Genomic DNA, 24,949 nt, shown 5'->3' on the forward strand with positions numbered 1-24,949 from the left:
GATAGACAACCTTGCATCTGCCTAGCAACAGTCTAGCAACCACCTAGAACACCAAAGCAATTGCTTAGCAAAACCCTAGCAACACTCTAGCAATTGCATAGCAACACTCTACAACCACCTAAAACAAAAACCTTAGCAATAGCAATCTATTTATCAATCTATCCATCCATCCGTCCATCTATTCATCCATTCGTCCATCTATCCATGTATCCATCCATCTATCCGTCCGTCCGTCTATCCATCCGCCTATCCGTCTATCTGTCTATCCATCCATCCATCCATCCATCCATCCATCCATCTATCCATCTATCTATCCATCCGTCTATCTATCCATCCATCCATTTTAAAGTTCAATTATAAAATCTTTAAACTTCAAGCTATTAAATCCATTTCAAACTGTATGACCAGGCTTTCTACATCTGACATAATTATGAATATCAAGTAACAGCAAAAATGTAACTCCTTACCCCCAATCTTCGTTTACCATGTATTTGCAGGTATTTGTGCTCCAATGCAAGTGTTTCGTGATAAATCATCTCACATGTTAACCAGGAAATCAGGATGCAATTAATATTTCTTCATTTACTGTACATAATCATATTTTTTTTTAAAGCTTAAGTCGCTGTACCATGAATGAGAAATATGTTTACATTCACTGATCACATTATACAGGTTAATAAGTGTAACGTTACTGATTTCATAAAAGAGTCCGTAACAAAATAACACCCTCAGTATTTGTGTTCAAGCACCCGGGTGCGCATCTAAATAGTCTGTCAACTTACGATGAGTTATACTCGTGTCGTAGAGTGTCCGTGCGGGAGGCCCGTGCTGCTCGGAGTGCTGTTCCCGAATGTGTTGAACGGGTTGTGATACGACGGCTGCATGCCAGCAAAAGAGCTGGGAATCATAGTGATGGCGTTCGGCGTCATCAGTGGCACGTCGTTGGGCGAGCGGCGCAACGTGAGAGCGTAATCCGGAGGACAGGTCAGCTGAATCATGTCGTGGCCTTGCAGCGAATCGCAGTCGTGATCATGGTCAAGCTGCTTCATTCGCAGGGACAGCTCTTCGCTCGGCACGCGGGGAATGTCGTTAGCGAGATTTCTTGGTGGACTGTGCCTGCGACTCGACTCCAGCCGGTGTTTGTCTTTCTTGTAGTAGAGCGCGGCAAATGCCAGGATGTTTAAGAAGAGCAGAGACGCACCGACGGCGATCGTCACACTCAGTTCGGTTGAATAATCTCGCGCTTCGATGATAACCGTCCCGTCGCCGTGCTCGGATGTCTTCTGCTGATCCGACATCTGTTTAGTGTTGGCAGGAGGAGCGGGTGGATGGCGGGTGGTCGAAGGCCAGAGTTTGTTGGACAGGCGTTTGGTGTAGGAGAACGGCGTTGTGTCCTGTGGTGGGATTTTGGTCGTTGATGAAACGTACTGGAAGAGTTCGTTGATGTTGTGTAGGTGTGGCACTAACTCCAGCCAGAAGGCGATCTTGGTGGCTCTGTAGTGGTCACGGACGCGAGGCTTCAAGCCGATGTGCAGATACAGCTGGTCTTTAGGGTTGTACTTAGACCAGGCCACCTCCTCAAAGCGGTTCGGTTTAGTGTGTATGAACTTTGTGTCTTGAGGAACCGGCTGATTCGGGTCTCTGTGAAGTGAAACATAACGCGTCATATTAGTACCATCTGCACAATTGTTGATGCTTTCATTTGCATTTTTCTTTTTTTATTCAATCTTGTAAAATATTGAAATGGCGATATGATTAAGAAACAAAAACTGTGCGTGTTCACTGCTGTGTGTGCACTTTGGATGGGTTAAATGCAGAGCACGAATTCTGAGTATGGAAACCATACTTGGCTGTATGTCACGTCACTTTCACTAATTAGCTTTATTAGTATGTAAGCCTATGCTTCTAACTTACCCAGTTTTAGCAAAGTTTGTCCAGTATGTCATGACCACGGCGCTCAACATTATGTCATTCTTGGAAAAGTTGCAGTTGAAGAGATCTGTTGGGCCAATCATGGGAATGCCGAAAACATACGGAAGCTCGTCTCCGTGTGCCGAATCGGCCCAGGCTGGCTTCATATCGCTCTGGCAGTGGTGATAAAAGGCGTAAAAGTATGTGGGCGATCCGTATTGTGCGTGCAAATCCGCTGTGGCCACGGCTGGCGCCACCCACTGGTGATCTGTGAAAAGTGCGACTAGAGTTTTCCGCCGCATCTCCGGGTTTTCCCTGTCCGCCCAGTCTGTGTACATGAATTTGATGGTTTCCCGCAGGGTGTCCTTTCCTTCTGGGTAGCCGTACAAGTGGTCGACGAATTCTGATATGGCGAACTCAAAGTCATTGCTCGTTATTCTGTCCTCGCTGTCTAAGATCCCATCCACGAACTTGTACCCTTCACCCTGGTTGACTCCAAGCATTATATCATAATTCAGGAACTCTCCCTGCTCCATGAGGATCTGTGGGTCGTCCGGAATGACATCTCCGTCGATCACGGGTCCGAAGGCGATGTGGTATTTAGCAGGGGTGATGTTCTGCTCAATCAGCTCTTTGTAGTTTTTGTTTTGGAGGCACTCGATCAGCTCGACCGTGTCGTCTTCATTGCAGCCCACCTTCTCGGCCAGCATGCGTGTGTATTTGGCCGGCTGGTAGTTGACAGCCCAGCTGGAGAGAGCCGTCCCGCTCTGAATGATCGCTTTCTGAAACAGATCTGGGACACAACACTCGCTGTCAGAGTAATACAAAATATAAACATTTAAATATTATGAAAATTCAAAAAAAAAAAAAAAAAAAAAAAATTACAACTACAATTAAAAAGAAGTCCAGGTTTGCAGCACAAAATTATATAAATAATTGTTATATATATATAATATAGTATTAAAGTAATATATAAAACCATAATATCACTGTAATTTCAACAAAAAAAAAAAAAAAAAAAAAAAAAAAAAAAAATATATATATATATATATATATATATATATATATATATATATATATATATATATATATATATATATATATATACTCTTATTTTACATACATATATAATGTAAAATTTACATTAATAAATGGATACAATATTTATGGATGCCTTAATTTCTTACTTTTTAAACGTTAAACCATCAAACTGTTATTTTAATAGAAGAATAAGGAGGGTTTATCTTTTACTATTCTGAATGATATCTGAAACCTTGTATTGCTAGCACTTCTCATGTTAATTGTTTTCTTAAGATGAATGGCTTGTTGTATTTTTCATTTGTAAGGTGCTTTGGATTAAAAAAAAAACAATAAAATAAAAATGAAATGAAAATCCACAGGGAGCCATTAAAACTCCTCATTACAATTGGTTTGCATAAGTTGTTTTCCCAAATGCATGTTTAAAACGAAAGTTCTGACAAGTTTGTGTATAACAGCATTTACTTTGAATTTATTATGCAAATCATAAAGCGTCAATCCTGCAGCCTTATACATTCATACACTTCAGGTTAAGATCTCCAGTGACCTTCAGAGTAGTGTGAGAGGGTCAGCAGACTGACGCAGGAGGCTCCTGCTCCAGAGCCGAAGATGGTCACTCGCTCTGGATCGCCGCCGAAAGCCTGAATGTTCTCCTTCACCCAGCGCAGAGCCTGGATCTGATCCAGCAGACCGTAGTTCCCTTTGGCTGCTTGATCGCCAGTGCTGAGGAAACCTGAAACACAGAGACAGCTGAGAGATCAGGACACACTGCAGTGTGGACACGTGTTTGGACATTCACTGCTGGACACATACACACATCCATAAGAGATCTATCTGAGATGATGCTGATTTCACTACTGATTTAGGATCACTGAAGTAACTAAGACAAACAAACAATAAAAAAAGTGTTTGTGTGTGTGAAAAAATAATTATTTATTATTAATAAATAATAATAAAAAATATAATAATAATAAAAATAATACTATAATATATATATATATATATATATATATATATATATATATATATATATATATACTTTTTTATTATTATATTTTTATTATTAAAAAGACAAAACAATACATTTCTGTTAACTTAAAAAAGTAATATAAAATTACGTAATACATAAATAAATAAATATGCCTAAAAAAATTAAATTACTAAAACATTAAAGTAAAATGAAATATATATATATATATATATATATATATATATATATATATATATATATATATATATATATATATATATATATATATATATATATATATATATATATATATATATATATATAAACAGGATAATAGTATAGCAATGGTATTACAATATGTATTTCATATACAATATGAAACAACAAATAAATGTAAATTTTCATACCAAAAACACAATAACAACAACAATTATTATTATTATTATTATTATTATTATTATTATTATTATTAATAATAATAATAATAATAATAATAGTAATAATTTAAAAACCTTTATTTTTTTACATTTTCATGTCATATATGCCACCATGCTGTATATCATTAATTTTTATATATTTAATATTAAATTTAGATGAACATAGCAATATAAATTCACAAAATCTCAATCTGCTGCACCAACTTCAGCAATGAAAAATAATGCAGGTATTTCTCCAAACAAAACATGCTGGAAAACTGTTATAATTAAGATTGGCTCTTTAACGCTCTGTTCATTTCACTGGTCTTCAGTGGTTATGTCACTCGTTCTGAACATAATATCAGGAGAAGTTCAAGATATGAAACGACAAACTCAATTTCCCTTCGATCTGCCCTCGAGGATCAACACTATCATCTGATGCAGATGTGAGGAGCGCGGCACTAAACAGCTGTTAATGCGTTTACACTTCCTTCAGCTCCAGGACTTTCACCTGGAAAAAAACAAATGTGCAGTGGATGCACAAGAGCTTGATTTCTGTATGTTATTTATTGATGGGCTTCATCCATCATGAGGATGATGCATTATTAATTCCAGCACCGTGCACAAATAAAAAGCGCTTTGGCTGACCTTCACCTGTGATGCATATATCTCCTGACTCCAGGCCAGCGCTTGATAAAGGTTAATTGAAGTCCTCGTCGTCGGTGATGTAGGACTTTCGACTGGGCAATTTATTCCTGAGCAATAAACACACCGGAGTCCTTCAATGAGCCGTGCAGCCATTACCACAAAGGTTTGGATGCTCTACACCTCGGAAAGAGCCTAAAGCAGCTAAACGAGCTCTTTAACATCTGATGTCTAATGAGATGGAGTCTGATGTCATCTGCTTATTTTGTGCCGTGAGGGAGCAGCATTCATCACACACTAAACACGCCTCGTGTTGCTTCAGACGTTTTAAGGGCGGTTCAATTCAGTTAAATTCATGTTTAAATGTTTAGCGTTTTTCACGATGCAAACCTTTGCAAAGCAGCTTCACAGAAAAGGCAAGTTTATACATTAGATTTAGGAATTTATATGTGTGTGTGTGTGTATATATATATAGCATTTGTGTCACTTAAAATAAAATTAATGCATACATTTATTTTATTTCATTTCAGCATTTTCTTATTTTCTTTTAGTTGAATTTGAAATACTAAAATGACTCAAACTAAATTAATTACAAGCATTTATTTTTTACAAAATTAAATTATGTTATAAAGTATAATCTACTTCAAAATATTAACAAATATTAACACCATTTTCTACAAAGTTCAGGTGAGGAGATCAATTATTTACACTATAAAATAAAAATGTAAAATATTGTGCATATTCATGCAGACAAACTTTGTTATAGTTATTAATATAAAAACATTATGAAAATGACAAAAACACACAAAAAAAAACGTTAACTGATATAAGATACATTTAAATTTACTGAAATTATTGTATCTTAGCTGTGCAACATTTTTCATTTCTGTTAAGTTTAATTAAACTTAAGTACTAAAACAAAACAAAAAAATTAATTACTATATTATTTAAAAATATACTAAATCTGATATGACAGTTGTCCAGAAGACAATCATTGACACTCTTCACAAGGAGGGGAACCCACAAACATTCATTGCCAAAGAAGCTGGCTGTTCACAGAGTGCTGTATCCAAGCATGTTAACAGAAAGTTGACTGGAACGAAAAAGTGTGGAAGAAATACATGCACAACTAACCGATAGAGCCACAGCTTTATGAGGATTGTCAAGCAAAATCGATTTAAGAATATGAGTGAACTTCAGAAAGAATGGACTGAGGCTGGGGTCAAGACATCAAGAGCCTCCACACACAGATGTGTCAAGGAATATGGCTACAGTTGTCGTATTCCTCTTGTTAAGCCACTGTTAAGCCACTCCTGAACCACAGACAACATCAGAGGCATCTTACCTGGGCTCTCAGGAGAAGAAGAACTGTCCAAAGTCCTCTTTTCAGATGAGAGCAAGTTTTGTATTTCATTTGGAAACCAAGCTCCTTGAGTCTGGAGGAAGGTTGGAGAAGCTCATATCCCAAGTTGCTTGAAGTCCAGTGTTAAGTTTCCACAGTCTGTGATGATTTGGGGTGCAATGTCATCTGCTGGTGTTGGTCCATTGTGTTTTTTCAAAACCAAAGTCACTGCACCCGTTTACCAATACATTTTGGAGCACTTCATGCTTCCTTCTGCTGACCAGCTTTTTGAAGATGCTGATTTCATTTTCCAGCAGGATTTGGCACCTGCCCACACTGCCAAAAGCACCAAAAGTTGGTTAAATGACCATAGTGTTGGTCACCAGACCTGAACCCCAGAGAGAATCTATGGGCTATTGTCAATAGGAAGATAAGAAACAAGAGAAACAATGCAGATGAGCTGAAGACCACTGTGAAAGAAACCTGGGCTTCCAGACCACCTCAGCAGAGACACAAACTGATCACCTCCATGCCACGCTGAACTGAGACAGTAATTAAAGCAAAAGGAGCCCATACCAAGGACTGAGTACATGTAAAGTTAATGAAAATACTTTCTTTTTTATTGGTCTTATGAAGTATTGTGATTTATTGAGATGTGAATTGATGGGTTTTTGTTAAATGTGAGACAAAATCCTCACAATTAAAAGAACCAAAGACTTAAACTGCTTCAGTGTGCATTGAATTTATTTAATACACGAGTTTGACAATTTGAGTTGAATACATGTCAGATGGAAACATTGTGCATTATGTTCCACTTTATTTCAGCTTTGATCAAATAAATAAATGACATTTTAACAGGTATTCACATAGAAAATAGTTATTTTATTTTTCATCAAATAAATGCTGCCTTGCTGAGCAGACGATACTTTAAAATGCGTTTCATTCAGGATCACTTCGGCTTTTACTGTACAGTTTTACTCCAGAGCAGCATTTTAGAGAATATAAAGTAAGAAAGATGAAAATCTCCTACAATGACCCGAGGATATCATGGACTTTCAGCCTTCAAATGAGCTCTGTTATCTGCAATCGCTAACATCTTCCGAGTACTTCGGTCCCTTACACCCGTCTTTATGACACAAATATTTAGCCTTGAGATTAGATGAAGTGTCAGCTGAAAGGATGAGAGGCTGCAGCAGGCTCGCGAGACACAGCTCGATCAAACAGATCCTCCAGACGCCGTCGGCTGAAGATGATGAGTCTTTATCTGGATTTGTCTGATGTCGTTTCTCCTCGGACCTCCAGCTTTGAGTCCATCTGTCCCTGCTCCACCGTTTTACCCATAAAAATACTCGAAATCTGTGGATATCTCTGAAGTACTGGAGCCAGACGAGGATTTCCAGACCTTAGATGAGAAATATCCTGCAGCCACATCCATCTTACAGTCTAAAACCAGTCAAATATGAGTGTGTGGACACTGCTGCTATTGAAATAAGTCTCTTATGCTCAGCAAGGCTGCATTTAATTTGATCAAAAATACAGTAAAAATACAGTAAAAATGTGAAATATTATTATCATTTAAAATAACTGTTTTCTAAGTTAATATATGTTAAGATATAATTTATTTATATTATCAAATCTGTATTTTCAGCATCATTCCCTCTTCAGTGTCACATGATCTTCAGAAATCAAGAAAATATGATGATTCACTGCTCAAGAAACATTTCTGATTATTATCAATCGTAATTAGTCCACGTTTTTGTCTGGTTGTGCATATTTGGTAATGTCAGGAATGTAATGATGGACTTGAGAGATGTCAGAGATGCTTTGTTGAAAATATCACAACATTTGGTACAAAAGATCTGATGATGATGGCCAAAGGTGCATTGGGTCTGAATCTGAAGGCCTCTGGGATGTGTTTGGATCTTCCTTTCTTCTTTAAAGAGAGAGATGGTGTTGAAAGCAGCCTTTTTCATCTCTGATTCAGAGCCAAGAAGCTCAGGATCGTCAAACAATATCACTTCAGTATCTTGATGAGAAAGAGAGCCAGCAACGGCCTGACGATTTGCTGAACTGATCAAGGTCACTGCATTCAAAACTCACTAACAGCAGAAAGATACTCTCAAAAACATATGTTCGGTGCCAAACATATAATAAATATAATCTGGATGTGTGGATTCAAAATGAATGAATCATAATGAATGCACACTTTGAGTCTGAGAGCGACTTTGTGTTGGTGTTTATAAGTATTCTTTGTGTTTTAATAAGCTTTCACTGAGTTCTTCTGTTCAAAGAAACTGAATCATAAAAGCTTTATGTTTTAGTGAGGAATCGATGTTTGGCAGAACTTTTAATATAAAACTTGTCACAGCCTTCATTAAATAAAAGATCCTTCAGTGAACATCTTAAGGCGTACATTACTGTGGGTAAAGCTTTTCACAGGTTTTTTTACCTTTAGCTTATATGCAAACATACTTACCATATATGGTCATGTTTAATGTTAATAAGATTTATTTAAATGCTTTATGAAGAAGTCTCTTCTGCTTACCAAGTGTAGATTTATTTGATCAAAAATATGTGTAAAAATAGTAAAATATTATTACAATTTCAAATATCTCTATTCTGTGTGAATCTGTGTTAAAGTGTAATTTATTCCTGTGATCAAAGCTGTATTTTAAGCATCATTCCTCCAGTCTTCAGAGTCACATGATCTTCAGAAATCAGAATAATCAAGGTTATTAAAGTTAACTAAAACTTTAAAAAGTACTTGAAATACAATAACCATTAACTAAAATGAAATAAATTATGAATAAAATAAATTTAAACTAAATGTAAAAACATAAAACACATTTTTTTATTACTTAAAATACCATTAAACAAAATAAATACATATAAAGCATAATATATCTATGAAACATATTTTTCATTACTAGAAGTAAAATAACCATTAAGTAAAATAAAGTATATATATATATATATATATAAACTATAAACTATAAAATACATGTTTGTTACTTGAAGTAAAATAACATTTTTAAATAAGAATAAAAAAATAATTAAAACAAATTACTAAAATTGAATCTACAAAAAAAAAAAAAAAAATCTTTACAAAAACTGTAGTTTCTCAGTGCTACTAAATAACACTAAATTAACTAAAATCGCACATTATACTATACAGTAATTATTTGCTGTTCAAGAAACATTTCTGATTATTATCAGTGTTGAAAACAATAACATTTTTGTGAAAACCATGATGCATTTTATTTTTCGGGTTTCACAGATGAACAAAAAGTTCAAAAGAACAGCATTTATTTGAAACAGAAATCTTTTGTAACATTATAAAAGCGTTAACTGTCACTTTTGATCAGTTTAATGCATCACTGATGAACAAAAGCCTGAAGGATGTTCAGCAGTAGCATCACTCAGACTCTATCCTTCACTACATGTCGAGAGACTCACCCAACACTCCCAACCGATAGTTAACGGTGACCACGATCACGTTTCCGTAGCTGGCCAGGATGCTGCCGTCGATCATGTTCCCCGTTCCCTCCACATACGAGCCGCCGTGAATATAAACCATGACCGGCTTCAAGCCTGTGTCGTCATGAGCGTCTGAAACAAAAAGAACATCACTTTAGACACAACCCACAAACATAGTCTCGTAAGGAAACAGATCAGGCAGAAATAAAAACTGTTGGAATAATGAATGTAGACACTGACGGATGAACTCTTGCATTTAGAGGAAATGTCGTCTGAGGTCATTACTGTGCGTTTCTTCATGAGCTCTTAGCTGCTGGTGTTTTATATCACATCCATTAAGTCATTACGGTCTCCATTAGACACAAGATTTAAACCAGAAAACACTGGAGAAACCTGGGCTTTCTGGATCACAAGCATCAGAATTTCATCACATCGATATCAGCATCTGTAGAAAACGTTGTTGCTGAGTTTGAGTCTCTGAATAAAATTAAGATGTTTTTTCCCCTCCGTATTCTCATTATATCAAACTATATGAGCCATAAAAGCCTGATGCATCAATTATGATGCAAAACATTAAACACATACGACACTGAGTTTATCTAAAGATCAATTAACTGTTCCATTTTAAGAAGTTACATTAATAGCTTTGTCAGTAATGATAAACAATACCTGTTTTTAATGTTTAGTTCATTTGGAGCATGCATTATGACCAAAAACTAAACAATAAAACACCAAAGACATTTAGTGAATCCATTAGTTAACCACTATTACACAAACATCAATATAAATATTGAAAAATAAATAAAATATCAACATAAATAAATGCATTTTTATTATTTACTTTCTTTCAAAAGTCTGAAACTAGCGTGTGGATTAAACGTGCTAAACATCTTACAAAGCCAGTGTTATTTTAATATAATTTATATGCTATTATGTTTTTTGTTAATATTTTTTATTATATTTTATGTTTTTATGTTGTTTTTTGCACTTTAAAGTTAAAGTTTTTGTAATTTTCTGTAATTTTTATAGATTTTTTTTCGCTTTAAATGTACATATTTTGTTTAATTTTACCTTTATAGTTATTTTATTATTTGAAGTTAAACCAAATTTCAGTTTCACAACTACTATAAAAATATATATATATATATATATATATATATATATATATGTATATATATATATATATATATATATATATATATATATATATATATATACTCTTATGAAACTATATTGCTTATAAAATATATTGCAGTATATTGGAAAATATCATGTAATATATTAGGCATATATTCTTATATATATTTATTTTTTCCAATATATTTCAATATATTGAAAGCAGCAATCATTTGTATATTTTGCAATATATTATATAATATATGTATCATCAATATATTATTAAATGTATTCAAATATATAATATTTTAGAAAATAAAAAGGGAAAATAATATATTACAATATATCACAATATATTGGTAAATATATTTTCCTTTCGTAAGGGTATATATATATGTTAGTTAACCTGTAAAAGACCTAAAAGCTGAGATGATCTCACAGATAACCGTGAACAGAACGTACGACCAACACTTTACATCTAATGTTGTGTTTGTCATCTGCGTTCTGTTCATCATGTGTTTCATTATGTTCTGCTCCTCGAGGCGATGATGAAGCTACAAGAACATCACAGTTTGGACATCAACTGCTAAATCATAAATCCATCTCCTTAGGGAACAAACAGCATCTTCAGTTTCTGTCTATTAGAGAAACAAGAAGCGACATGCTCAAATGAGATGACGGCAGTCGCATGAATACATGGATATAATGATAAAACAGCTCCGTTCCAACAGCTAGTGAGCAGCCTGAGCAGACAGCATCACAGACGCGCTTCTGTTACACTTATTACTGCAGCATTTCATGCATCCTTTGTCAAGAACTCAATCCCATATTGCATGAAATATTGCAAGGATAAAGCGTGAAAACTGCTGAATGTAAATATAAACCATTTAATGCCAAGAAATATGTGTAAATCAAAATAAAGGTCTCATTATTTTCTTCACTATTTGTGATTGCTATGTAATTATATTTACATTTTTTATCCATATTTTAGCAAAATCTTAGGAGCAAACTAGTGTCAAACTCAAATGTAAAGCAATGTGTATGTGTGTGTGTGTGTGTGTGTGTAATTCTAATTTCTAATATAATTAATTAATGTTTATATAATAATACAATTTTTTATTAATATGTAAAATTATGTATACTTTATGAAATTGTGAATATATATATATATATATATATATATATATATATATATATATATATATATATATATATATATATATATATATATATATATATATATTCACAATTTCATAAATAATATATTTAAGAAAGTAAATTATAAAAAATATATTTAAACACACACACACACAGTGGGTATAGAAAAGAATCAAACCCCTTTAAAATAATCACATTTTGCTGCTTTGCTGAGTGAAATGAAGACAGTGTTTGTTTTATCCAGCTTTATTTACTTGTGCAACTTCCAAGTCATCCATCAGAAAGATAAAACACCAACATATCAGAAAAAAAAAACAATCACTGAGTTGGAAAAAGGATCAGCCCCCTCCTAAAAATGTCTTGTAAACTCAGTCAGGTTTAGCTCATCACCTTCTCAATGACACTCAAAGCAATCTGACTTCAGCGGTTCTCATGTTGATCAGCTCAGCATCAAAAGAGCTTTCCTGGAGCATCTCAGCCCTGGGTAGAGCAACGGAAGCAAACAATCAGCTGTGAGTGGCAAGATACTGTCAGAACATCTCCGGGATAAAGATGTGGACAGACACATGTCAGAAGGAGGACACAAAAACATTCAAACAACGCTGCAAGCTGATGAAAGAGTCAGAGGAAAGTGTTCAGAGGCGACCGAGAGACCAACTCTGAAGGAGCTGCAAGAGTTAAAGATCAAGAGCGGCCACAACAATATCACAGATCCTCCACAAATGTGGCTTGTATGGCTTTCTCAAGAAAGGCCACATGCAGTCAGACTGAGCTTGGCCAAAACACTCCTGATTCTGATGCAGATGAGACTAAAACTGAATTATTTGGCCTCAACACCAAACGATAAAACCCAGTCCAGCTCAGCATCCAAATATCAGCGTTCCTACAGGACAGCATGGAGGAGACAGGAGGAGAAATTCAAGGCAAAAGGCTGTAATTAAAGCAAAAGATGGTTTAACAAAACTGATCCTGATCCTTGTCCAGCTCAGGATCTCTAATGTCTAATGTCCTTCAGAAGGACTGCAAGGATAAATGGAGAGAGTCGTCTTCCTTCTCTCGCTCTCCTCTCCATCGCTGTTTGTCCCGCCCCCTCCCGTCTCCTGACACCTGATTGGTTATCCTTCACAAAGCACCTCAATAACACTACAAAGGCAGCGAAGCAACACAATCTGATTATTTTTCACAAAATGTAAAAGAAGCTGATTACTTTCTATATCCACTGTATATATATATATATATATATATATATATATATATATATATATATATATATATAATATCATGATTTTCTTTCTTTAAAAAAAAAAAAAAAATATAAAGGCAAAATAGTTAAGACAAAATTTCTGAAGATTGTTATACATGACGGAAAATGACCTTTCATTTCCTGTATTGAGTATTTAATATACAAATTATTTATTTTCTGTTAGCTATATATTTGTATAGTTGAGTTATATATTTAAAACAATTGCAAATAAAACTTAATATTCAAGTTATATCAATATTTCACCCTTTCATATATACATCCCAAAAGTTTGGGGTCAGTAAGATTTCTTTCGTATTTTTTTAATTTTTGGAAAGAAATTGATTATTTTTTTTCATTAAGGATGCATTAAATTGATCAAGAGTGTCAGTAAAGACATTTTATCCTGAAAATTAAAATGCATCACAGTTTCCACAAAAAAATATTACTGTGTTCAACATTGATAATAAGCAGAAATGTTATAATAATCATATTATTCTGATTTCTGAAGATCATGTGACACTGAAGACTGGAGGAATGATGCTGAAAATACAGCGGAGCATCACAGAAATACATTACACTTTAACACAGATTCACACAGAAAACAGCTGATTTACACTAGAATAATATTTCACTGTTTTACTGTGTTTTTGATCAAATAAAGGCAGCCTTGCTGAGCAGAAGAGACCAAAAATGTTTAAAATCCTCCCGACCCCAAACGTTTGATCAGTAGTGTGTGTGTGTGTGTGTGTTTTGAGCCGTACCTTCCTCCGTGGGCACGTAGATGTTGAGGAACAGACAGTCTTCGCTCTGCTCGTGTACGTACGTCGCGACCGTGTCCAGGTTTGCGGTAAACCAGACCGGTAACATGTCCGTGAGCAGCAGCCGGTCCTCCAGATACTGCGGACACACCGGAGCGAACTGTGTGGCGTTCCTGATGCCGGGCCACGACGCCGGCGGCTCCGGAGCCTGAAACCGCCGCTCTCCAGTCGGGGCCATCGCGTACGGGACGCCCAGATACTGCTCCACGGGGCCCAGGATCTCACTGGGCAGCGCCACACGCAATCCTCGCAGCTTCCCGTAGTTCGTGGTGACGGTGGTGAACTGTGCTTGCTGACAAACCACGAGCGACGACCCCCAAACCACAGAGACGACCCCAAGGATCATTCTCAGAGCAAACATGGCGAGAGCAGCGGGAAGCAAAGGCGTAATCCTCACAAACGTTTTAATTTACCCTGACGACACAGATCCTCAGGCGAGCTCCTTCTGCTGATCCTGATGTTTCTCTGTCGGAGCGACGGCCCTCGGGATGATGGAGACGCTGCCTGCCATGCTTCAGAAACACAATGATATCCTGAGTTAATTCCAGTCGGACTGATCCTCCTGTGAGACAGAGAGCAGAACGATGAAGCCATGATTTAGACCAGAAATGTGTCCCTGGAGCACAAAACCAGGCTTGAGTCTCTGGGGTGTATTTGTAGCAATAGCCAACAATACATTGTGTCAGACAAAATTATAGATTTTTCTTTATTCCCAAAAATCATTAGGATATTAAGTAAAAATAATGTTTCATCAAGATATTTTGTAAAATCTCCTACTGTAAATATATAAAAACTTATTTTTTTATTAGTAATATACATTGCTAAGATCTTCATTTGGACAACTTTAAAGATGATTTTCTCAATGTTTTGATTTGTTTGCTCCCTCAGATTCCAGATTTTTATATAGTTGTATCTCAGACAGATATTGTACAAACCGAACAAACCACACATCAATGGAGAGATGATTTATTCAGCTTCAGATGATGCTTACATCTCTATTTCCAAAACCTGACACACATAAACTCAATATGACCGCGCCAGATCCACAGATGTCTAAACAAGATTTACAAATGTAAAGTTGATATCTATGGAAGTCTGCTTCTGCAATGGGATAAAGAAATAAAATAAGGTAACTGCAACTTTTTTTTTGTTTGTTTTCTTCAGAATTGCGAGATATAAAGAAAATAATCAGAATTGCAAGATATGAAATTAGATTTTTTTTTCTCACAATACCAAGGAAACTTCTTGGAATTTTGTCTCAGAATTATATGTTTACATCTGATTTTAAATCTTCCTTTTTTTCTGTCACAGAATGAGAAAATTAACTTTCATCTCACAATTCTTACTTTATATCTTTTTATCAGAATTTCCTGCCAGTATCAAGTTTACTTCTTGCATTTTGGACATTTTGCCCAGAATTCTTAGTGTATTTTTATTTATTTTTTAATCCTTACTTTTTTTTACTTTGAAATCTGAGATGATATTTTGTTTTATTTTTGGGGGGTTGGGAGATTATGGAATAATTATGAGCTTTTATCTTACAATTCATACTTTTTTCCCTTCTCAATTTGCATATTCACAATTCAAGTAATTCAGAATTATGAGATATAAACTCAGATTTGTGAGAGAAAATAACGATAAAATGTCACAATTACCTTTTTTAAATTTTATCGCATGGCAGAAAGCAAACTTCCATTGATAATAACCTCAAATGTTGAGCACTTCATTTTCTATTAGTTTAAGTTTTAAAAGTTTAATAGTTATCCCACTAAATGATGGTTCCTCTTATTGAAAAACATTATTTTCAAGTTCAGAGCAAATACATAAATATATAGCTATACTTTTATTCACCAAGGAAGCATTAAATTGATCAAAAGTGAGAGTAAAGACATTAATCATTTCTAAAGTTTTTAGTTTCAAATAAATGCTGTTCTTCTGAACTTTCTGTTCATCTGTGAATCCTGAGAAATAAAATACATCACAGTTTCCACAAAAATATTGAGCAGCACAACTGTGTTTAACATCGATAATAATCAGAAATGTTTCTCGAGCAGTAAATCATCATATTAGATTGAAAAATAAAACTTTTCTTCAAAAAGCTGGATAACCATCCGCTCGTCTCTGGATGATCAGAATGTCTTCATTGGTTTGATACATTACTCCGGACAGACACATTAAAAATGCTGTCTGTGGATAGTACAAATATCTCTTCTAGCCTCCTGTAGGAATGAAAAAAAATCATCCAACATTCACGAGCGACTCAAAAGCATAATTTAACCATTTCACCCCTGCATTTCAATGCATTCGTCACGACTAAAACATTGCAATGTCTACCAATAACGCAAACCATTCTAGTGTTGATGGAGCAGCTGTGAAGAAACACACTCAGCTTTGTGTTCTCCATCTATTACAATGAATGAAATGTTGAGTGGCTTCGCTGGCAGAGAGAAAAGTCCAGGCTCTCTAATAACACGGGCCGTATAAATCTGGCACATTCATTCAGCAGTCATCTGAACGCTCAAAGCCATTAACAAAGCTGTCAGCCAGACATCTGCGGCGCTTAGTGGGTGTCCACTTACGTAATGTTGAGCAACACGGCCATTCACAGAGAAAATATATTATTCATGAGGATCCTCGTCTCGTTTTCTGTCTGAAGCATGAAACACTGACCTGTACAAGCACAACAGAATGAAATATTCAGGCTTGCTTTCAGAGGATCTACTGTGGATATAAAGATATTAACCATAAACAAACATAATACACACATGTTCCTGATGGATTCTCTGGCAACTAAGCTTAAAATCACAGTCGCATCTCTGGTAAATATTTTGCAATATTATTTCGATATTTGTACAGGACGTAAGAATAAAATGTGTATTTTTGCAACGTAAACAAGCTTTAAATTTGTTATGAATTACAAAAAGTGTGAGTGGTGCATTTTTATTGCTGCCTTTTTCAGAGAAACTATCTTGAATATAAAAGTATTAAGCATAAACAAGTGAAATAAAGAAAATTCAAAATATCAAATTTGCTTTCAGGATGTTGCAACATTTGTAAGAATAAATAAGAATAAAATATGAGTTTTTGCAATGTAAACAAGCTGAAGCAAAACATGATTCACTATTAATTTATTATAAATTATATAAAGTGTTAGTTGTGCATTTTTATTGCTACTTGAATATAAAGATATAATGCATGAACAAGAAAAATAAATTAATAATAAAAAAGTAAATTTGCAAATTCAAAATACGCTTATATTTCAGACAGATTCTTTGTCAACAAGCATTAATATCACAATCACTTCAATGCTTTAACAATGTTTACATTTGTACTGGAAAAATATATATGAGAAATAAATAATAAATAGTGCTTCTTGTTTTAAGAATATTTCATTATTTGTTTCGGACAACAAGATAGAAGTAAGAATAAATTGCAACTTTTTTCAGTTTAAACAAACTAAAGTAAATTCTTCTATTAGTTTGATTTAAATTATGTAAGATTTAAGTCGTGCATTTGTATCGTGCTATCTTGAATATAAAGACATATGAATAAGAAAATAAAGAAATAAAATTAAATGAAAATGAAATGCAAAGAAAAAAAAATACACTTAAATTTTGGATATATTCTCTGACAACAAGCAAAAAATATCAAATTCTTGTTTTAAGGATATTTAGATATTTGTACAGGACAACAAGACAAAAAATAAGGTTAAATTGTTAATGTAATAATTTTTTTGCAGTGTAAGCTGAATAAGAAGATTCACTTTTAATTGGTTATAAATTGCATTAAGTTTGAGTTCAGCATCACATAATGAATGAGTCGAATCGAGGCAGAATTCAATAAAGGTGCTGCACATCGTGTCTCTGTCGAATCATCACGCTGTGTGGAAATGTAATTTTCAGGAATTTAATATTCTCATCAGTAGGATTCAGGTCCAACAAATACAAAACTTTTAATTAGTTTTCACACAAACGCTTGACAATCAGTTTGGACGTGTGGCTGTTTTCACATTGTTCTTTCTCAAACCGCTGATTCCCTTCCAAACTAATAATACAGTCTCAGTTAAACCAGCGCTTGTGCTGAAACAAACCGGCTCGGCTTTAACTAGAACACGTTTGATCGGATTGTCTGTGTGTGTCATGCATTCCTGCAGATCATCTCCACGGTCGAATGCATCAACTGACCACATGTAGAGTTTGAATGCAATGTAAGTCGATTTGAATAAATGCATAAAGACAAATGTGTTCCAGATGAGATGCAGAAATACATTTGGGATTTCCATGAGCTTTTACAGTCTTTTGTGATTAAAGTAATTTCCTCACCCTCAAAAGTGCATCTGCTGTTGTCTCTCACAGATTAGTTTAGATCTGTTTAATCGCTGCTTGATCTGTGCAGATTTCTCTCCTGATTCAGACCAGAACACTTTTTCACTGGAGGAAGTGTTATTATGGATTATAGACTCTATGTGTTTGAGTTAAAATCATCTTAATGCTGGATTTGTTTAATCTTTAGTCTTCTCCAGATGTTAAACAGATTGTGATGTTTTTATCAGCTGTTTGGACTCTCATTCTGACGGCACCCATTCACTCCAATGATGAGCAAGTGATGCAATGCTACATCTCTACAAACCTGATGAAGAAACACACTCAGCACATTTACAGCTAATGTTCATTTTTGGCTGAACTATTCCTTTAAGTGAGAAAGAGTTTTGCCATCCATTTACATTACACATACACAAATACTCATTATTCTGGAGCATGCACCCCTGGATGTGCACGAGCTGAACGCTGCCATCTTTTCTCTCAGACACTCACTGAGTCAATCACCTGAGCCCTGAATGTCATGCAGCACAGCGGTGTAGTTACAGCTTCAACCAGCAGGGGACTTCTAATGAACACAACCAGTACTTTGAATTAAATTAACTCAATTATATTGCAAGAAAAACCTCCAATTTATCCGGACAGCATGTTATTATTCAATGTTCCAGTAAGTGGGTGTGTGCACACATGATCATATTTCATGAGATGCATGCAACACAGATTAATATGCACTTTGCTCAAGACTCATGAAAATACACAGGCTACAGAAAAACTTGCGTTATGATGCTTGTAATATAATGTGCTAGAAGAGACTATTCATCCAAAATCAAACATTCAGTCAGTTTTTACTCATCCTCATATCATTTCAAATGCACGGTAATTTTTCTTTTCTTTTCTGTGGAATACAAAAGAGAAACTCTTCCAGTGTTAATTTCGTTGACTAAATATTTTCGTCATTATTTTCGTCACGAATATATTTTTGCTGACGAAAACGAAACGAAAACTAAAATAGAAGGCACTGATGGAGACTAAAACTATGACTAAATTGATTGACATTATCGTCAACGAATAAAGGACGAGACGAAAATAGACTGTGACGAAAATCAAATCAGCAGACGGGAGAGATGCGAGGAATGAGCAAAAGAACCGGCAAAACAGAACAGACTGCATGAGAGAAGAGAACCAATCAGAGCCTGACTTATTGAGACGTGAAGCGAAGGTTTTCAGTTTTTATGAGCTCCCGGGAAGTCGGCATTCGAAGAGGTGATAGGGACTTTAAGCAACAGCCTCTGGTGGAACGGCAACGCCATTCTGGCGTTGTATTGCGCCTGCGCGAATTTAACTGCTACTTTGTGACGTTCTAATTTAACGGTCTACTACGGGAGAACAGCTGATTTGCCAGAGTCGCTACAACGTGAGAGGTTAGGTAAATAAATGTTATGTTTTTAGACTTATTTACATCATACAATATTAAAAACTCCTCTTCTGACAAAAGATTGTCATTTAACGCCAAAAGCAATCCTTCTCTTGCTTTTTTAAATTATATATATTTTTGGATCTCAATAAATGAATTAATGCTGCGTTGCGCTGTTCTGTTTTATCGTTGCTTAGTGACTTTTACGTTCTTGGCTACAGCGGTGTGACGGCAAACTTCCGGTCGCTGTAGCCGTTCCATTCGCAGCTGTTGCTTAAAGTCCCTACTGTCTAAAAGAGCGACAAAATGTCCACAGCTCACTTCACGTTTGACGACGAACAAAACAAAACAAAGTGTAAAGCACGCAGAGCGCTCATTCGTGGCAAGAACACAACCAATTTGAAAAGACATTTACAGACGAGCCACCCGGACATTTTCTCAAATGTAATTTCACAACGATGTTCTTTTGTTTATTGAGCTAAGCAAAATTGGAATAGTGCAGTGCGTAGATGTTGTAGCATTAAATATTACGAACTGAAAAGTACTGTAAAATAGCCCCTTCTTCAAATTAGATGCGAGCACAATACTAATACGTAATATCATGATAAATACATTTGATTAATACTAATGTTTAGTATATTTTATAATGTTCTACTTGTTGACAATATCACAAATATTTCTATATTAGTCATGTGAAACATCAATGTTCACATCCTATCATTATACATACAAATTTAGCAATATTGTAGTATTTAAAACATACAAAATTGCTAGACAAATGAATACCTTATAAAATCTTGTTACTTTTTTTATCCACCTAGCTGCCAACTTATTAAATATTTACTTTAAATGTATGCACTTATTGTTCAGCTCAGCTGTAAACTTTAAGGTCCTGGACCTAACTTTATTTTTCTTTTATTGATGGTCAATTGGCAGCTAGTTATTGTTTACATTATCATGACAGTGTTTGTTGCTGCATACAAGCTTTTGAATCGAAATAAAGACACAGTTGTGTTGAAATAAAGTTGAATTTGTGTTTTATATATTTTGGTTAAGTTTGTTTCCTATACCAGCTGTAAAAAATTGTCTAGTAAATCTGTTATTGATTTTAGTCTTATTTTAGTCGACTAAAATACCAAGCAATTTTAGTCGACTAAAATACCAAGCAATTTTAGTCGACTAAAATAAGACTAAAATTAAAACAAATCAGATGACTAAAACTTGACTAAAACTAAAAAGAATTATAGTCAAAAGACTAAGACTAAAACTAAATTAAAATTTCGTGTCAAAATTAACACTGAACTCTTCACACAGCTTTATTCATACAACAAAGCTCTCCAGTTCTCATTACGCTGTTATTCTTCATATCAACTACTTCACAGCTCTGGTTTGTATTTTTAGCCATACGCTGAGAAGAAAAAGGTGCAGCATTTACTTTGAAAAAGTGTTTTGTTGTTGTTATTGAATTTAGATACTATATTTTATAAATATTTCAAATCAGTTTTTATTTTCTATATGCCTATATATTAATTTCTATTTCAGTTTTAGGTATGACAATACATTAAAATGAAAGTCAAAATTAGGAATGCTTCTCACAACTAGCAGCAGTCTATACAAAAACTTTTATACATATATATATATATATATATAATTTTTTTTTTTGGTTAATATTTATTTTATATAAAGTAAAAAAAAAAAACAATGTCTGGATTATAAACTTTTTTTTTTTTTTTTTTTTGTAAAACATGCTTTAATAATCTTTGTAAAATATGACTTAACAAGCTAGTACAGTTAAAGTTTGACATACTTGTTCACAATAGAAAAATACTTTACGGAGACATCGTGTGAAAAATGAGGGGAGAATTTATTTTTGGCCTGAACCATTCTTTGAAAGCTGAGGTAATGCTTGCGGCTGTTCTTTTGTGACACTTTTAGAAGCGATCTGAAGGGGCTGTTTATCCCCGCGGGTGGCCTTTCGACTCTACTCCTGTCTGGAGCTGTCTGTCCATGTTTCCTCTTGACACAGTTAATAAAGATGCACCTGTAATTCACACACTCATGCTGCAATGGAAATCTTCAAACACTGCTGATTTGCAATCAAATTCATGCATCACAACTATTTTAAGTGATTTAGTCTTCTTTCACATTGCATTTCCATTCGTGCACCATGCATCTAGCACATACTGTAGTACCACCTTAATGTTGAGAACATAAAAAGATGCTTTATCTGACCACTGATGACCACCAGTGATTCAATGCATAATACTAACATTAATGTCAATGCAAGCAAACCAAAACCTGTTTATATGATCAACTGTACATTTGAACCCTTTGATGCTAACGTCCATTACTATGGTCAGATCTTCAAAAGCCATTATAATCGTCTAAACCATGCACTTTTAACCATAATTGCATATGGCTGTCCTCTTTATATTGTGATTTTATTTATTAAAACATGGCTGAAATGTGGTGATGCACCAAGAACCTCATTATTTCCATTATTCTCTCAAAAAATTTAATTTTGAAAGGGAAAAACATTAATATACTAACATTAATGGCAATGCAAACAGACCAAAACCTGTTTATATGATCAAGTGTACATTTTAACCCTTCGATGCGATTGCACACTACAATGGTCAGATCTTCAAAAGCATTTTAATAATTAAAATAGCCATAATTGCACATGGCTATACTCTTTTCAATTTGTTTTTATTTAGAAATTCATGGCTGAAAAAGTGGTGATGCACTAAGAACCTCTGGAATATTTAACATGGTAAAAATGGGAATTATTATATGTTTATCTTGGTAAAGCTGAACATTGAGATACTAACACTAAGGGCAATGCAAGCAACTCAATGCACTGTATACATGAAGTGTATATTTTAACCCTTTGATGCAAATGTCTCGCAATGGCCAGATCTTCAAAAGCCACTGTAATCATCTAAACCAATCTTTCTCAAACAGTAGCCTAATTATATCGCCAAAACATGGATAAAAAAAGTGTCGAAGCACCGAGAACCTCTGAATTATAATTTTCTGAAGCAAGATGTGCAACTCGCTTAAAAACATCATTTTGAAGCGAAAATGGTAATCATTCTGTACTTATTTTGAATGTTAATGCATCATTAAGATATGATTGATCATGCATCAGAGGGTGTTTGCATTAAAGCACAGGCCGATCCCAATAAGTCACCGATGACACCAGCTATTATTGGGCTTCTGGAGCACCATCTACATATTAATGAATGAAACGAGTCGAAAAGCCGAACATTTTAGATGTATTTATTGATTTATTTCTCGACGGGATGAGACAGTAAAGCTGTGCAGTCGATGAGGATGTGTAAAGTAGGTTATTGAATCCCTCACAGATCTTACCTGCGTTCCTGTCCTGCGACTAACAGCTGAATAAACCCTGCTACACTTGCTCAGAAACGACACACACATGGGCTTATGTTCGACTGCATCGCTGGGTTCCTGACGCGTTTATATGATGAATAGAAAGTCGAGAAAAATCTGAGAGGAAGGAAAAAAAAACACAATCTCCATCCAGACACACGCAACCTGCGGGGAAATAAGAGACGCATAATTAGCCACAGCTGCTTACCTTTAGATCAGCAAAAGAGGTGAAGAAAAACCCTTAAATCCAAGAGAAGAATAAACCCCGTCCGAACGAGCGAGAGATGCGGACACTGACGACAAATCACGAGATCTCCATCAAACACACGATACTCAGAGATCACCAGAAGGACGGGGAAATGTCTTTGCAACGGTGGAAATCACGCATTTAATCCCACACACGAGAATCTCGATCCTCTGATCAATCCCAGCGTCTCTCTCTCTCTCTCTCTCTCTCTCTCTCTCTCTCTCTCTCTCTCTCTCTCTCTCTAGCTCTATCAGGCTCGTGTCGAATGAGAATCAGGGACTGACTGCATTAAAGCTCGGCCAGAGATCTACATACACACGGAGAAACACGGAGAAACACGGAGACACACGGTGAACTTGAGGAATAACGGGACTCTGGAGGTCAGATGCTGCTCGTATTTGACAGTGAGATGCACCTAACACCTTGATGTGCAGCATTCAGAAACGGACTGAGAATGGTTAATTAGTGAATTGGAATTCAGGTCCAAATTTGATTTCAAGGAAATGGAATTAAAATAAATTAAATTCATATAACTGCTGTTAATCTTTATAATGCATTTCAAAATCTAGGTCTGTCTGGAGCCCAAGAATCGTTAAAAAAAAAACAGTAAAAATAATTGTCCGGGTGTGTGTGTGTGTGTGTGTGTGTGTGTGTGTGTGTGTATATATATATATATATATATATAAACTCCCTTTTAAACGTTTTTCTTTTATTTATTTATTTATTTATTTGACACCAATGTAACCTTATAGATAATTTAACACAAATTATTGTTAACAGCTAATGGTATTTGAACAAGACCTGAACAAGAAACATGTAACATTTTATTTAAACGGTAAAAACAAACAAACAAACAAACAACAATCTTGGGAAATAAATAAATAAATAGCAGATAATAAATTAAATCCTTTGCAACCTCCCCCCACCCCCTTATTAAAAACTATGCATTTTTTGGTGGGGGACATTTGTATGCATCTCTTCCAGGTCAAAACAGACCCAGGTGGGTTATTATAAAGAGTGTTAACCCCAAAATAATCATTCTGTCATAAATCTACTCACCTCCATGTCATTCACTTCCGTATGACTTCCTTTGTTCTGTTGAACACCAAAGATGGTTTGAAAATACTCATAACAATAAAGGTTCCTAAAGAAGGTTTTCACAGCAATGCCACAGAACATCCAGTTTTGGTTCCCTAAACAACCTTTTATTGAAAGGCTCTAAAGAACTTTTCAAGAACCTTTCATGGTTTCATAGATGTTGAAGTTTCTTCATGGCCAATAAAAATCTTAATTTTTAAGAATGAACAATAAAAGTCAATCAGACTCGAACATTTCATAAAAAATAAATAAATAAAAACATTTAGGTATTATCATGTTATCTTATACAGCACGGAACATGTTGAAACATTAAATCAATATATATAAAACTGTACTGTATA

At 34.9% G+C, this 24,949-nt stretch overlaps 1 protein-coding gene across 2 annotated transcripts; it reads right to left on the reverse strand.

Moving 5' to 3' along the window:
* Positions 1 to 277: 277 nt before the first annotated feature.
* Positions 278 to 23,941, reverse strand: LOC113052888 (neuroligin-4, X-linked-like). 2 transcript variants are annotated; one of them, XM_026217341.1, is made up of 7 exons: positions 23,472 to 23,941; positions 23,243 to 23,380; positions 14,078 to 14,696; positions 9,779 to 9,931; positions 3,497 to 3,682; positions 1,915 to 2,704; positions 278 to 1,641 (listed from the first exon to the last, which is right to left on the reverse strand). In XM_026217341.1, exons 3-7 carry the CDS (start codon positions 14,493 to 14,495, stop codon positions 789 to 791), a joined length of 2,400 nt encoding a protein of 799 aa, XP_026073126.1. In that variant the 5' UTR covers positions 14,496 to 14,696; positions 23,243 to 23,380; positions 23,472 to 23,941; the 3' UTR covers positions 278 to 788. The 2 variants fall into 2 exon arrangements, with proteins under 2 accessions (XP_026073126.1, XP_026073125.1); XM_026217340.1 differs by lacking the exon at positions 23,243 to 23,380.
* Positions 23,942 to 24,949: the final 1,008 nt, after the last annotated feature.

This window comes from Carassius auratus, chromosome 34, assembly GCF_003368295.1.
Source record: "Carassius auratus strain Wakin chromosome 34, ASM336829v1, whole genome shotgun sequence".
Classification (NCBI taxonomy): domain Eukaryota; kingdom Metazoa; phylum Chordata; class Actinopteri; order Cypriniformes; family Cyprinidae; genus Carassius; species Carassius auratus.